Below are 16,070 nucleotides of genomic sequence, written 5' to 3'. Positions count from 1 at the left end.
CAATAACAGAAAACACTATAAAACTGCTATTTTAAAAATTAGTTCTAAGTGCAATTTCTCATTGGGACAGATCACAACTCTATAGGGGCCCCTGGTGTCACATGTTTGTAACGCATATATTAAGTTCTTATTAGTCCAGTGTAGCTGAGCCCCATTCATGATGCAGCCCCATTCCTGAGAGATTTACAGTCTTAATGATGGTCTTAATGAAGGTCCACAGTTCCTCGAAGAAATAGAAAAGAAAATCCCAGAATTTGTTTTGTTGTTCCCTCTGATTGTGACTGGAATGACTCCGCTCAAAGGGCATCTGCAAAGATGTCAATTCTAAACAGCTGAGTTTGGTTTCATTTCCCCACAGACAAAAGAAAGGGAGGAGGGTCTCCCCAAAGAACAAGGCTCCTGAGAATGTGTGGAGTTCAGCCCCTGAGTCAGCGTCAGAAAGAGACACATATCCCTCTTCATAGTCCAGAGTCACTCGGATCCTCTTGGGCTCCTCACTCAGGGACAGAGGAAAGTAATCAGGGGAGGTGAAGGCCCTGTACTCACCAAACCACTTCCCCACAACCCAGACCCCTCCCTCAGGCCTTAAGGGGAAGAAGCCCTTTCTCTCCACAGACTTCCTGGCAACCCCCACAGCCCATTCTCCCTCATTTCCCACACTGACTTCCCAGAAATGTCTGCCTGCTGTGAATCCCTCACATCCCAACACACAAGGCATGTCACTGAATCTCTCAGGATAATTGGACAGGACTTGACATTTGCTTCCCTTTCTCACACTTTTCCGATCCTCAGACAGGATGAGACTGGGATGGGCTGTGTCTGGATCCAGAGTGACATTTGCTGTTGAGAGAAGATGAGGAAAAGAGAAGTGAGTCAGAATCAGCCAAGAGTCAGAGACGGACATCCTGATCCAAAATAACACCAAGAAGAAGCAGATTCCCTCTCAGATAAATGGGGATTCCTCATGTTCCATTCAGGATTGGGACCCCCCCCCCCTCTTTCTCCTAGACTAAGCTCAGAATAAATACCTTCCCTGTGGGTTTTTAAATACTTCTTTTTCTTCCTTTTTACTCAACATATTTTATCATGTCCCTCCTGTCAATTCAGTCACCCTACAAGAAGCAAAACAGCCCAGAAAATATTCCCTCAGCTCTTCTATGCAGTGAAGGGGAGGAGGGATGGATGGGGACAAGAGGAGAAAAATGGTCCTCCTTTGAATCTCTCTGTGTGAATTGCCCATTTGGGGCTTTCAGAGGCTAACATTGTAATCAGGGGGAAGAAATCAAATTAGACAACCTAACAAATTCCCTTCCCCTGCGAACCTCCAGCATTGTTTTCTTACAACCATGATACCACTACACACACATTTGTTTTCCTAAAGGAGGCTAAAGTCTGACTAAGAGTTAAAAGATTTTGACCTTGGCAACAGTGATCCTAAAGTTTCTTTATTGTCCTGATAATAATAATAATAATAATAATAATAATAATAATAATAATAATAATAATGATAATAATTTATTATTTATACCCCGCCCATCTGGCTGGGCCTCCCCAGCCACTCTGGACGGCTTCCATAAAAACCAAAAATACAGTAAAATATCACATATTTTACAGCTGCATTTTTATATCTCAGCATTTTGAAACTAGCTTTGCAGAGATTGAATCCAGCACTTTATAGCACATCAAGGACAAATTTTAAATATAGTTGTTTTAATTGGTAAACAATGAAAATAAGATTGTTTTAAGTTATTGCTTTCCACCCTATGTTTATAGCTGTTCTTATTTTATCCATAAGTCAGAGAAAAGGGTGGGATATAAATTAATAATGATAATAATAATAATAATAATAATAATATAGATAGACAAATATATAATTTTGCTGTGTTTATCTTATATTTGCCTGCAAGATGGAGTGCAGTCCCCATCAAAAAATTTCCTTTCTTTAGCAACCCTAGGCTCTGCACAGGCACAGAACCCAAAGGTGTGACTGCAAAGAAATCAAAAAGAGGAACTGAATACATTCTTATTTTATTTTGGAGACTGTTTCCTATGTAGCTGTCAGGGAACTGACATCAGAGCGAGAGGCGAAGGGGAGGCTCCCAGATGATGCTGGCAAAGGACCCAGCAGCAGGGGGAGAAACAGCTCAGTAGAGGGGGAAGCAAATCAGCGCAACACCAGGGATAAAGGGGGGCAGATGGGGGAATCGGAGAGAGGGCTCCAGGACTCTTCACTGGACATCAGTGAGGAGAGCCCAGGTCCTCCGCTGCCCATGCCCTCCCTGCGCAGAAGGCTCCCGCGCAGTGAGAGGAGGAGGAGACTGGGTGTCAAACAAGTTTTATGTTGGAAGAGGTTCAAGAAAGGCCCACTGACGGATTCTGCCAGCGATTGAGGCAGCCACGATGAGAAAGGGCTGTGCAGTCAGAAAGGTTTAACAAGGCAAATTAGCCTAGAGAAGCACCAGTTTACGCACGAGTAACTCATACACATTACAGCAATCCGTCAGTCCCTGAAAGTTGCTCGTGCACAGCAGCAGGCAGGCAGCATCATGAGCAAAACCGGAGAAGCGGACGCCCAGGAGGGAGCAGCTGGAGGGAAAACTCTGGTGGAGAGGAACCAAGAGTTGGAGCAGCATGTGGCCATTCTGACGGCGTGGCTGGACGAAAGGCGGTCTCAAGATGCACAGGTCAGGCCCACCCCCATAGCAAGGAAGGTACCGGGACTGGTGCACAAATTTGGGGGGAAGCCGCAGGATGATAGTGCGTTCCGAATGGAATTAGAGTACGCATTGGAACTGCAGCATGAGGATTTTGCAGACGATGCGGCGAGGGTCGCATATATTGTGGGTCACCTGCAAGATGGAGCCAGGGAATGGATCAGGCCCCTTATGGCGACGCAGAATGCCGCCATGCAGGACCTGAGGAAATTCTTTCAGGCGATGGATGCAATGTTTTCCAGTGATGTACAACAAAGTGTGGCTAAGCGGGAACTGATGAGCTGTAAACATGGGAACCAGTCAGTTAGAGACTACTGGTCGTGCTTTGCCATGATAGTTCACCGCCTCGGGTGGCAACTGGACTCCGAACCCATACAAATGTTATTTGAGGAGGGGTTGTCCCCAACGGTGAAGGATGAGCTTTCCCGCGCACCCCGCCCATAGGGGATGGATCAGCTGACCAAGGCTGTGCTTGCGATTGGCGTACGGCAGGAAGCGCGGGCCCAGGAGAGGTGGGAAGGGAGAGAGCAATGTTGCCATGACTACCGCATTCCTGAAATACCAAGGCAGCCTTCCCCGCCAGCGGAGCCAATGGAAATAGATGGGGCACGCGTGCGGGAAGTTTCAAGCGCCAGCGAAGGGCGCAAAAAGGAGGGAAAGGATTGGAAAACCACCAAGAAGTGTTTCCTTTGCCAGCGGCCAGGACATTTTGCCAGAGCCTGCCCTCAAAGAAAGGCCTGGCAAGGAATGATGGGAGCCGCAGGGGGTGAGGAGGAGGTGGTAAAGGAACAGAAACAGGGAAACAGGAATGCTTGGCTGCCACTCAAGGGGCACAGCAGCCAGGCCAGCAACCAGTAGAAGTGCCCCAACCAGACCCCCCCCCAAGGCGGCAATAGCCATCGAAGTGGTGCTAGAACTCCTGAACGGGCACCCAGTCAAGGTGAAAGGGATGCTGGATTCAGGCAGCTCATGTAATTTCTTCAGCAAAGACTTTGCATTAGAGCACCAGCTCCACTTACTGCCTTTGGATTTCCCCCTGCAAGTGACCACCATTGATGGCAGGGAGCTTCTAGGAGGGGAAGTGACACACCAGACCCCACCAATGAGAATGAGGGTGTCCAGGCACTCGGAGACCATCGCCTTTCACATCGCCTCACTAGCAGGGCCCCCAATAATATTAGGGATGAGCTGGCTAGCACAACATGATCCAGTGGTGGCGTGGCATCAGAGGACAGTCACCTTTGGGTCAGCTTACTGCCTGGAACACTGCCTAGGAGGAGAAACCCCAAGGATGAGCGTGGCCAGGGTGGCTGGGATGGCTGTGGAGAGGAAGGGAGAGGTGCCGCCACAATATGCAGATCTGCGGGAGGTCTTCAGCGAGAAGGAGGCAGATAGACTGCCACCCCATAGGCCCTTTGACTGCCAGATCAACTTGCTCCCGGGGGCTCAGCTGCCAGTGGGTAAGCTGTATGCCATGTCGGACAGGGAGATGAAGGAGTTGCAGGAACTTATTGACAAGAACCTGAAAAGAGGCTTCATCAGAGAATCAAAAGCGGTGGGGGGCAGTCCGGTGTTCTTTGTGGACAAAAAAGACACAAATAAACCCAGGCTCGTTGTGGACTATAGGGCCGTCAATTTGGTGTCGGAACCCGTGACCTTCCCAATGCCCAGGATTGATGACATTTTAACGTAAGTGAGGAAAGGGAAAATTTTTACCAAGCTGGACCTCAGGGGCGCATACAATTTGATCAGGATGAGGGAGGGGGATGAATGGAAGACCATAATGTTCACACCCCTAGGTGCCTTTGAGTACTTAGTTATACCTTTTGGATTACAGTCGGGCTCCGCCTGTTTTCAAGCTTTCATGCACCACGTGTTGGGGTCTCTGCTGTACAAGAACTGCGTAGCCTTCTTGGACGGCGTCTTAATATATTCGGACAACGAGGAGCAACATGTTAGAGACGTCAGGGAAGTGTTACAATGGCTGCAGAAGCACCAGTTTTGGGTCAAGCTGGAAAAATGTAAGTTTCACGCCAGAGAAGTCGAGTTTCTGGGGTACAAGTTGTCTGACAAAGGCCTAGCGATGGACCCAAGCAAGGTGCAGGCAGTGCTGGAGTGGAAGGCTCCCAAAACACGGAAGGACGTGCAGAGGTTCCTAGGGTTCAGCAACTTCTACAGGAAGTTCATCAAGAACTTCGCCCACTTGACAGCACCCATCATGGATTGTCTCAGTAGCAAAAAGAAGTTTGTGTGGACAGAGGAGGCCCAGCAATCCTTTGAAAAACTGAAGAAGGCGTTCGCATCGGAAGAGCAACTCCTGCACGTAGATCTGGAGAAACCCATGAGGCTAGAGACCGACGCGTCCGACAGAGCCATCGGGGCGGTCCTTTTGCAGCCAGGGAGGAGCAAGCAAGAATGGAAAACTGAGCAAGTCGGAGCAAAACTATACTGTGTATGGCCGCGAACTGCTGGCGATCTACGCGGCCTTTCGTCGTTGGCGTCATCTACTGATGGGGCGCAACAACAGATCCAGGTTTGCACAGATCACAAGAACTTGGAGTACTGGAGGACCGCACGAGTACTCAACCAGAGACAGATTTGATGGGCACAGGAGTTCTCCAAGTTTTTCTTTGAAATCCGATACGTGCCCGGAGAGGAAAACGTAAGAGCAGACGCTCTCTCGCACAAACCGGAGTACTTGGGAGGAGAGGGGCCGCCGGAGAAACGACACGTGATCCCCGAGGACCGATGGGTGTGTGGGGGAACTTTGGTGGGGAAACGAGAACTAGCCGAGCTGACCAGAAACAACGTGTTCGCGCAAACTAAAATCCGGGAACTCCGATACGGAAGAGGGACCCAAGAAGGGTTTGAGGGGAAGGAAGGGGTGCTGTACTATAGGGGAGTGCTGTACGTACGGGGGGAGACCCTGAGAGGAAAAGTACTCAAACAACTCCACAACAACCCCACAGCTGGGCACTTTGGACAGCACAAAACCATGATGCTTGTGACCAGGCAGTTCTGGTGGCCCAGGGTGAGGGAGGATGTACGGGAATATGTACGGGGGTGCAACCGCTGCCAAAGGGCAAAGGGGGAGCGGACTGCCCCCGCAGGTTTGCTGGAACCCTTACCCACGCCGGGAAAACCCTGGGAGGTGGTGTCCATTGATTTTATGACAGATTTGCCCAAGTCCCGGGGAAAGACAGCGGTCATGGTAGTGGTCGATCTACTGACAAAAATGTGCCATTTTATAGCTTGCTCACATGCCGTAACGGCAGAGGAAACAGCCCGGTTGTTTGTGGAGCACGTTTTCAGGCTGCATGGCGCCCCCTTGAGGGTTATCTCCGACCGCGGAAAACAATTTACTTCCCGGTTCTGGAGAAAGCTCATGAGCTTGCTGCAGGTCGAGGTGGGTTTCTCGACGGCGAGACACCCGGAGACCAACGGGCAAGCAGAAAGAGCGAACAGTATACTCCAGCAATACCTATGCTGCTACGTCAGCGAGAGGCAGAACGATTGGGTAGAGAAACTAGCGCTGGCTGAATTCGCATACAATAATGCGGAACACGTGTCCACGGGAATGAGCCCATTCATGGCCAACCATGGGTGTCATCCCAGGGCCTTCCCGGGGAGTGGGGAGGAAAACTGGAGCATACCCTCGGCAGAGCAGTTTGTGGAAGAAATGGAGGCCCTGCACCAGCAACTTAAGATGAACTTGGAGCGGGCCAAGGAAACTTACAAGAGGAAGGCAGACAAGCACCGCAGGGAAGGGGAGACCATACGGGTGGGGGACCGGGTGTGGCTGTCCACCCAAGGGTTACCTTTCAAAGGGGGGTGCAAGAAGTTGCAGCCCAGGCGGCTGGGACCTTTTGAGGTAACACAGCAGGTAAATCCCGTGGCATTTAAGCTCAAGTTGCCTGATAGCATGAAAATACACCCGGTGTTCCACAGGTCCCTGCTCTCACCGCACAGGGAGGGGCGGGGATTCCAGGGGCAAGAGGAAGAAGTCACCACACACCCACAGGTAGAAGAAAGGGAACCACCATCACAGGGCCACGGAAATACTTGACTCAAGGTGGCGAGGGCGCCAGGTGGAGTATTTGGTAGCTTGGGAGGGGGAACCCAGGTCCGAAAACATGTGGGTTCCCGCGGAAGCCTTCGATGACAGGTATCTGGTGGAGGTATTCCACCACCGGTTCCCGGACAAACCCAAACCCCTAGGGAGATTCTGGGAGGAGCAATTTGGAACCACAGACGATGAGAAGGTTTTTGAGGGATTTTCTGACTCCGAGGAGGAGGGAGGAGAAGTTTCGGAGGAAGAAGAATCAGACTGGGAGGGCCACCCCGTTGGCAGGTATAAGAGCGGGTGGGAAGCGGGTTTCGAATCCACAGAAGATGGTGACAGTTCCTTCCGGGGGTTCCCCGCCTCGTCGGCTGACGAAGGATACAAAGTTGATTCCACAGGTCGGCCCAGGGGTGGAGGGGGTCCTGGGGGGGAGGTGGATGTCAGGGAACTGACATCAGAGCGAGAGGCGAAGGGGAGGCTCCCAGATGATGCTGGCGAAGGACCCAGCAGCAGGGGGAGAAACAGCTCAGTAGAGGGGAAAGCAAATCAGCGCAACACCAGGGATAAAGGGGGGCAGATGGGGGAATCGGAGAGAGGGCTCCAGGACTCTTCACTGGACATCAGTGAGGAGAGCCCAGGTCCTCCGCTGCCCACGCCCTCCCTGCGCAGAAGGCTCCCGTGCAGTGAGAGGAGGAGGAGACTGGGTGTCAAACAAGTTTTATGTTGGAAGAGGTTCAAGAAAGGCCCACTGACGGATTCTGCCAGCGATTGAGGCAGCCACGATGAGAAAGGGCTGTGCAGTCAGAAAGGTTTAACAAGGCAAATTAGCCTAGAGAGGCACCAGTTTACGCACGAGTAACTCATACACATTACAGTAGCGATGCCACACATGCGCTGTATAGCAGTTTGCCACTGGCACCACTCCAGCACTGTATGGATGGTGCCAGGATCCCTCTGTTGTTGCTGCAGCCACAAACGGAGGATCCTCCAAAGGCAGCGGCAGCACGATGGCTGCTCGCGCTGCCACAAGCCCCTGTGGGGTGACTTCTTGTCACCCCCGCAGGCATGGGACCCGGGGCGTACATCCCCCCCCCACGCCCCCCAATGCGACGCCGCTGGGGAGGGGAGATTACAGCCACAGCCACAACCTTCCCAATGCAGCCACGGCCAACAAAACCTTTTAATCATGGTAATCGAAACTTGATTTTAATTCTGTTAATTCATTGTTTGTTAATAGCTTATTTGTATATTACATTTCTTGATGTTTATTTACGATGTATTGCAGAAGGACAATTGGAAAGAATTCCTGCTCACCCCTTCCGAACAGGTGGGTGGAGTTTGCAGCCCCACGCGTGTCTACCTGGCCGTGTGCCACCCACGAAGCAACTGTGCTCGGCCCACCCCCGCCTGGCAGGCCAATGGGCTGCCTGTGGGGTGTGTGGCCTGGAGTAGGTTTGGAGGATTTCTTAAAAAAATTATTTAAAAAGCTGACAGGAATCTGTGCCTGGTGAATTCCAGAATCTAAGGAGATATTGAGGGTGTCGCAAATTCCTCGCAGTGCTTTTAGTGAATGCTGAGAGTCCCAGGTTTCTTTTCAGTGCAGTCTTTTTAATGTGAGCTATATACAAGTATTTACAAAAACAGTCCATACAGAGTACCTGCTCCTTAAGGCAAATGAATATTCTCCACCACAGCACCACAACACCAAAGCACAACCACATCACAACCATAATTACAGTTGAACAGGCTTTCCTTTTAAAACAGGTGATAGCCAATCACATTCCTGCTGAGTCACTCTGACCCAGCACTTCACAGAGTATTGCATCAGCCTGTTGAAGCCTGCAGACTTACTCATCATCCTGCGAATCCCAACACTCCTCCTTGAGACCTAATAATTCTCTTAAGTCTCGAAATTTAGGAGCATCAAAACATTTTGTATACAAATCCGCCACATTACATTTTGTGTTACAGTGCTGTACCTTTTACACATTTCTTTCCAAAGCATTTTTCACATTTCCGTATCTTATAGCAATATGTTTACTCTTGCTCTTAAAGTTCTGTTGGTTAGCAAGCTGTTGTGCAGCCATGTTGTCAGTTAGTACAGTGATTGGCATTTCAGAAGGTATTCCAAGTTATTTTGTTAGACAAGCAAACCACTCTATTTGTGACACACATTTGCTTATGGCTGAGTACTCTGCTTCACAAGTACTTGTGGCAATAAATGTTTGTTTCTGGGATTTCCACTGAACCAGGGCATTTCCAATATATATGGCATAGCCAGTGGTAGACTTTCCATTTTCTCTGTCCCCCCAGCTGGCATCAGCGTATGCATACACTTGCTGATCATATCCTGTATCCAGCACCAGTTTGTAATCTTTTGTGCCTTTCAGATACCTTAGGATTCTTTTAAGTGCTACCCAATCTCTCTGAGCTGGGTCTGCACTTCTTTGGCTTAACATGTGCACTGCCAATGTTATGTCGGGTCTTGTCCAACAACTTAAATATAACAGAGAACCCAACAGAGAATGAAATGCTGATGCATTCTCACATTTTTGTCCTTCTGGTTCATTTTTGTACTGGGTAGTTATGGGAGTGTCAACCTCATTTGCCCTCTCCATTCCATATGTCTTCAGTAACTTTTCGATTTTTTCCTTCTGACTCAGAGAGTAGACGCCCTCTTCATTTCTCTGAACCTCTACTCCTAAGTAATTCTGAATCTCTCCCAAATACTTCAGTTTGTATTTGTTACCTAGGCTGTTTATAAACCAAGACACTTGCTTTTGTGCAGTCGTTATTAGACAGATATTATCAACATACAAAAGTAAATAACAAACACTTCCTTGCACCATTGCTGAATATAAACAGGAATCAGCCAGGCTTTGTTTGAATCCTATCTTTTCCAAAGTTGTGTCTATGCATTCATGCCATAGACATGCACTTTGGTGTAAACCGTATAGTGCCCTTTGCAGCTTTAACACCATGCTGTCTTTTTCCAGCTCATAACCTGGTATTTGCTGTAAATACACCTCGGCGTCAATAGGAGCATTGAAATATGCTGAGGCAACATCAAAATGATTAACTTTTAACCTTCTCAGACTTGCCATTGCTAAAACTGATTTTACTGTTTCAGCCTTTGCTGTTGGGGCAAACACTTCATCATAATGAATCATTTTCCTTTGTGTAAAGCCCCTTGCAACCAACCTGGCTTTCCTCTGACAACTACCATCAGCCAGCTTTTTCACTTTAAAAACCCACTTACAGATTATGGGCTTTTTACCTTCAGGCAATTCTGCAGGTACAAACACATTGTTGTTTAGCAGAGAGTTATACTCTGCCTGCATTGCCTTTAACCACACCTCTTTCTCTAGAGTAGGTAACTCTTGCACTTCCTCAAAGTTTTCTGGCTCAGTTACAGAAACCGGGTTTATGGTGGTTGGGAACCCATAACGGTCTGGAGGTTGATCTTTATTCTTGCAGACCTCCTTGGTTCATTAATATCACCCCTTGGGCTACCTTCAGGACTGCTTTTGGGGTGGCTAGATTCTGGAGATTTACCTCTTCCTGTCCCTGTTGCACTTTCTTTTCCCCCTTGGTCCATGCTAGCAGCTGGAGAAAAATGCTCAACCTTTACCTCCACCCTTTCAGTTTCTCTGGGAGAGCTGACAATTCTTAGCTTTGTTTCAGCTGCCTTATCAGGTACGCTCGGCAGTAAAACTTTTTCTGGCAGCAGGTTTGCATGTATCTTGGGCCAATTTCTTTGCTCATTAAAGCTGGCTGATCGACTGTAACAGGGCTGCCTGTGGGGTGTGTGGCCTGGAGTAGGTTTGGAGGATTTCTTAAAAAAATTATTTAAAAAGCTGACAGGAATCTGTGCCTGGTGAATTCCAGAATCTAAGGAGATATTGAGGGTGTCGCAAATTCCTCGCAGTGCTTTTAGTGAATGCTGAGAGTCCCAGGTTTCTTTTCAGTGCAGTCTTTTTAATGTGAGCTATATACAAGTATTTACAAAAACAGTCCATACAGAGTACCTGCTCCTTAAGGCAAATGAATATTCTCCACCACAGCACCACAACACCAAAGCACAACCACATCACAACCATAATTACAGTTGAACAGGCTTTCCTTTTAAAACAGGTGATAGCCAATCACATTCCTGCTGAGTCACTCTGACCCAGCACTTCACAGAGTATTGCATCAGCCTGTTGAAGCCTGCAGACTTACTCATCATCCTGCGAATCCCAACACTCCTCCTTGAGACCTAATAATTCTCTTAAGTCTCGAAATTTAGGAGCATCAAAACATTTTGTATACAAATCCGCCACATTACATTTTGTGTTACAGTGCTGTACCTTTTACACATTTCTTTCCAAAGCATTTTTCACATTTCCGTATCTTATAGCAATATGTTTACTCTTGCTCTTAAAGTTCTGTTGGTTAGCAAGCTGTTGTGCAGCCATGTTGTCAGTTAGTACAGTGATTGGCATTTCAGAAGGTATTCCAAGTTATTTTGTTAGACAAGCAAACCACTCTATTTGTGACACACATTTGCTTATGGCTGAGTACTCTGCTTCACAAGTACTTGTGGCAACAAATGTTTGTTTCTGGGATTTCCACTGAACCAGGGCATTTCCAATATATATGGCATAGCCAGTGGTAGACTTTCCATTTTCTCTGTCCCCCCAGCTGGCATCAGCGTATGCATACACTTGCTGATCATATCCTGTATCCAGCACCAGTTTGTAATCTTTTGTGCCTTTCAGATACCTTAGGATTCTTTTAAGTGCTACCCAATCTCTCTGAGCTGGGTCTGCACTTCTTTGGCTTAACATGTGCACTGCCAATGTTATGTCGGGTCTTGTCCAACAACTTAAATATAACAGAGAACCCAACAGAGAATGAAATGCTGATGCATTCTCACATTTTTGTCCTTCTGGTTCATTTTTGTACTGGGTAGTTATGGGAGTGTCAACCTCATTTGCCCTCTCCATTCCATATGTCTTCAGTAACTTTTCGATTTTTTCCTTCTGACTCAGAGAGTAGACGCCCTCTTCATTTCTCTGAACCTCTACTCCTAAGTAATTCTGAATCTCTCCCAAATACTTCAGTTTGTATTTGTTACCTAGGCTGTTTATAAACCAAGACACTTGCTTTTGTGCAGTCGTTATTAGACAGATATCATCAACATACAAAAGTAAATAACAAACACTTCCTTGCACCATTGCTGAATATAAACAGGAATCAGCCAGGCTTTGTTTGAATCCTATCTTTTCCAAAGTTGTGTCTATGCATTCATGCCATAGACATGCACTTTGGTGTAAACCGTATAGTGCCCTTTGCAGCTTTAACACCATGCTGTCTTTTTCCAGCTCATAACCTGGTATTTGCTGTAAATACACCTCGGCGTCAATAGGAGCATTGAAATATGCTGAGGCAACATCAAAATGATTAACTTTTAACCTTCTCAGACTTGCCATTGCTAAAACTGATTTTACTGTTTCAGCCTTTGCTGTTGGGGCAAACACTTCATCATAATGAATCATTTTCCTTTGTGTAAAGCCCCTTGCAACCAACCTGGCTTTCCTCTGACAACTACCATCAGCCAGCTTTTTCACTTTAAAAACCCACTTACAGATTATGGGCTTTTTACCTTCAGGCAATTCTGCAGGTACAAACACATTGTTGTTTAGCAGAGAGTTATACTCTGCCTGCATTGCCTTTAACCACACCTCTTTCTCTAGAGTAGGTAACTCTTGCACTTCCTCAAAGTTTTCTGGCTCAGTTACAGAAACCGGGTTTATGGTGGTTGGGAACCCATAACGGTCTGGAGGTTGATCTTTATTCTTGCAGACCTCCTTGGTTCATTAATATCACCCCTTGGGCTACCTTCAGGACTGCTTTTGGGGTGGCTTGATTCTGGAGATTTACCTCTTCCTGTCCCTGTTGCACTTTCTTTTCCCCCTTGGTCCATGCTAGCAGCTGGAGAAAAATGCTCAACCTTTACCTCCACCCTTTCAGTTTCTCTGGGAGAGCTGACAATTCTTAGCTTTGTTTCAGCTGCCTTATCAGGTACGCTCGGCAGTAAAACTTTTTCTGGCAGCAGGTTTGCATGTATCTTGGGCCAATTTCTTTGCTCATTAAAGCTGGCTGATCGACTGTAACTCAAAAGATTTTTATCATCTTCAAACCTGTAGGCTTTCGTACCAATTTCAGACCCAAGAAATAGCAACTGCTGCTCCCAGTCACCAGTCTAGCTGCCGCATTCTGGATTAGTTGTAGTTTCCAGGTCACCTTCAAAGGTAGCCCCATGTAGAGCACATTGCAGTAGTCCAAGTGGGAGATAACCAGAGCATACACCACTCAGGTGAGACAGTCTGCAGGCAGATAGGGTCTCAGCCTACATACCAGATGGAGCTGGTAAACAGCTGCCCTGGATACAGATTTGACCTGTGCCTCCATGGACAGCTGTGAGTCCAAAATGACTCCCAGGCTGTGCACCTGGTCCTTCAGGGGCACAGTTACCCCATTCAGGACCAGGGAATCCTCCACACCTGCCCACCTCCTGTCCCCCAAAAACAGTACTTCTGTGTTGTCAGGATTCAACCTCAATCTGTTAGCTGCCATCCATCCTCCAACCGCCTCCAGACACTCACACAGGACCTTCACCGCCTTCACTGGTTCTGATTTAAAAGAGAGGTAGAGCTGGGTATCATCCGCATACTGATGAACACCCAGCCCAAACCTCCTGATGATCTCTCCCAGTGGCTGCATGTAAATGTTGAAAAGCATGGGGGAGAGGACAGATCTTTGAGGCACCCCACAAGTGAGAGCCCAGGGGTCTGAACACTCATCCCCCACCACCACTTTCTGAACATGGCCCAGGAGGAAGGAGCGGAACCACTGTATGACAGTGCCCCCAGCTCCCAGCCCCTCAAGACGGTCCAGAAGTGTGCTGGTCCCGGGGGGGGAAGGTACTAATACCGTAGCCGAAGTTCAGTCCAGAGTCTCTAGCAGGGTAGATGATCACTAGATGAGACGCGAGGTCCGAAACAGGGAGCCGGGCGGGGGAGCAGGAATGCTGGTAGGGCAGCAGCAGGAAGCCAGGCGGGTAACAGGAACACTGGTAGAGCAGAAGCAGGGAGCCAGGCAGGGAACAGGAACACCGGTGGGTCAGCAGCGGGCAGCCGGGCGAGGAACAGGGACACCGGAGAGTCAGGAGCAGGAAGCCGAGCGAGGAACAGGAACACCGGAGAGTCAGGAGCAGGAAGCCGGGCGAGGAACAGGCACACTGGGAGTGCAGATCTAGGTCTGGGTAAAGCAGGTACTCCACAACGACGTTGCTCCCGCAACCTGGGACCGGGCTGCCTGACCTTTATCTTCTTCTAAGGCCGGGGGCGGTCCCGGCCCCCAGGAGCCCTGCCTCTCCTGGCCTTAAGGCGAGCACTCCTCCTGGGAGAGACCAGTTCCCTTCGCCTCTCTGCCCTAAGCCTCTGCAGTTCAGGAGAGGCCGAAGGGTTACTGGGCCCCGGGGGAGGCTCACCTGTAGCCACTGAGTCCTCCAGCACCTCTGGGGCCAGAATGGTCTCACCTGGTGCCTGCCCCTGAGGATCTGTCACAGGTGCAGGCTCCTCAGCATCTAGGCCTTGCCCCAGTTCAGCCGGCCCTGGAGGCGGGGACCCCTGTGCCGGCTGGGATTCCTCCGGTTCACTCTCAGACTCGGAATCCCAGGCCATCACACCATCCCCCCTCCCAGGCCCCCCCTCAATTGAGGGTCCGGACCCGGCTTGTTGGGGTACGCCGCATGAAACTCTCGGAGGCAGGCAGGCGCATGGACGTTGGCCGCTGGTTCCCAGGAACGGTCCTCCGGCCCATACCCCTTCCAGTCTATGAGATACTGCAGCTTTCCCCTGCGGTATCGGGAGTCCAGAATGCGTTCCACCTCATACTCCGGCTCTCCCTGAACCAAAACCGTCTGCGGTCGGGGACGGTTCGGGTGGAACTCGTCGGGTGGGGCCACCGGACTCAGAAGGGACCTGTGGAATACCGGGTGAACCTTCAGGATTGCTGGCAACCGGAGATGGAATGCCACCGGCGAGACCTGGTGCACGATGGGGAACGGGCCGGTGAAACGGGCGTCCAGATTCCGCGAAGGTCGAGAAGCGTGGAAGTGGCGAGTGGAGAGCCATACCAGGTCACCGACGTGGAGTTCCAGCCCCACCTGGCGGTGGCGGTCGGCCTGGACCTTGTACGCCTCCTTGGCCTGGCGCAGCTGCTCCATCAACAGCTGTTGCTGGGATTGGAGCTCCTGAAGCCACTCTGTCACCGCAGGGACCGCAGACGCCGGCACCACATCCGGAAACAATCGTGGATGAAAACCGTAGCTTGCCTGGAACGGGGTCTGCTGGGTGGACGCATTCACCGCGTTGTTATAAGCGAACTCCGCCAAGGCTAGGTGGTCGACCCAGTCATCCTGCTGGTAGCTGCAGTAACACCGGAGGTACTGCTCCAGCACCGCGTTCGCCCATTCCGTCTGGCCATCAGTCTGTGGGTGGTAAGCAGATGAGAGACAGACCTCTGTTCCGAGGGCCTGGTGCAAAGAACCCCAACACCGGGACGTGAACTGAACGCCACGGTCGGACACCACACGCTCAGGTAGGCCATGCAGGCGGAAGACATGCTGAAGGTACAGCTGAGCGGTTTCCTTAGCTGAGGGTACGGATGGGCAGGGGGCACAGTGCACCATCTTCGTGAAATGGTCGGAGAAAACTAGAAGGCAGGTGTGGCCCCGAGACGGGGGTAGCTCCACTACAAAGTCCAGAGAAACTGTGTGCCAAGGACGTGGTGGAACCGGCAACGGCTGAAGAAGGCCGGGGGGTCGCCCGGTAGGCCCCTTGGCCCGCCTGCAGACATCACAACCAGCAACGTAGCGAGCCACGTCAGCCTTCAGACGGGGCCACCAAAACTCACGGCTTAACAGATGGGTGGTCCGATACCGCCCAAAGTGTCCCACTGCTGGAGCATCATGGGTCATCCGGAGAACCTCAGCCCGCAGCGGCCCTGGTGGGATGTACAGGCGCCCGTGGTGCAGCAGAAAACCCTGATGCAAGACCAGCCCTGGATACTGAGGGCATGACCCTTCGGCCAGTTCCCGGAGTCGTTCCTGGGCCCAAGCGTCGACCCGCTGGTGTTCCCGCACCCGAGCCTGCAGTGGCTCAACCTCCTGGGTGGCCAGGAATGCAGCTGGTGGTAGAATCGTGGTGGGTACTGCTTGCTGTACCGTGTCTGCGTTGTCTTCA

General features: G+C 50.1%; 1 protein-coding gene across 1 annotated transcript in view; it reads right to left on the bottom strand.

Annotated features, from left to right (window-relative positions):
• Nucleotides 1-130: 130 nt before the first annotated feature.
• Nucleotides 131-16,070, bottom strand: part of LOC309363227 (tripartite motif-containing protein 10-like) — a gene marked incomplete at its 3' end in the record, with an annotated part of 30,118 nt that continues 14,178 nt past the window's right edge. The window contains exon 8 of the mRNA XM_081899333.1: nt 131-840. Coding sequence (XP_081755459.1) covers nt 131-840 — 710 coding nt within the window. The remainder of the gene's footprint in view (nt 841-16,070) is intronic.

This window comes from Podarcis melisellensis (genome assembly GCF_964234715.1).
Source record: "Podarcis melisellensis genome assembly, chromosome: 2".
NCBI classification, from domain to species: Eukaryota; Metazoa; Chordata; class Lepidosauria; order Squamata; family Lacertidae; genus Podarcis; species Podarcis melisellensis.
This window is presented reverse-complemented; position numbering and strand designations above follow the sequence as displayed.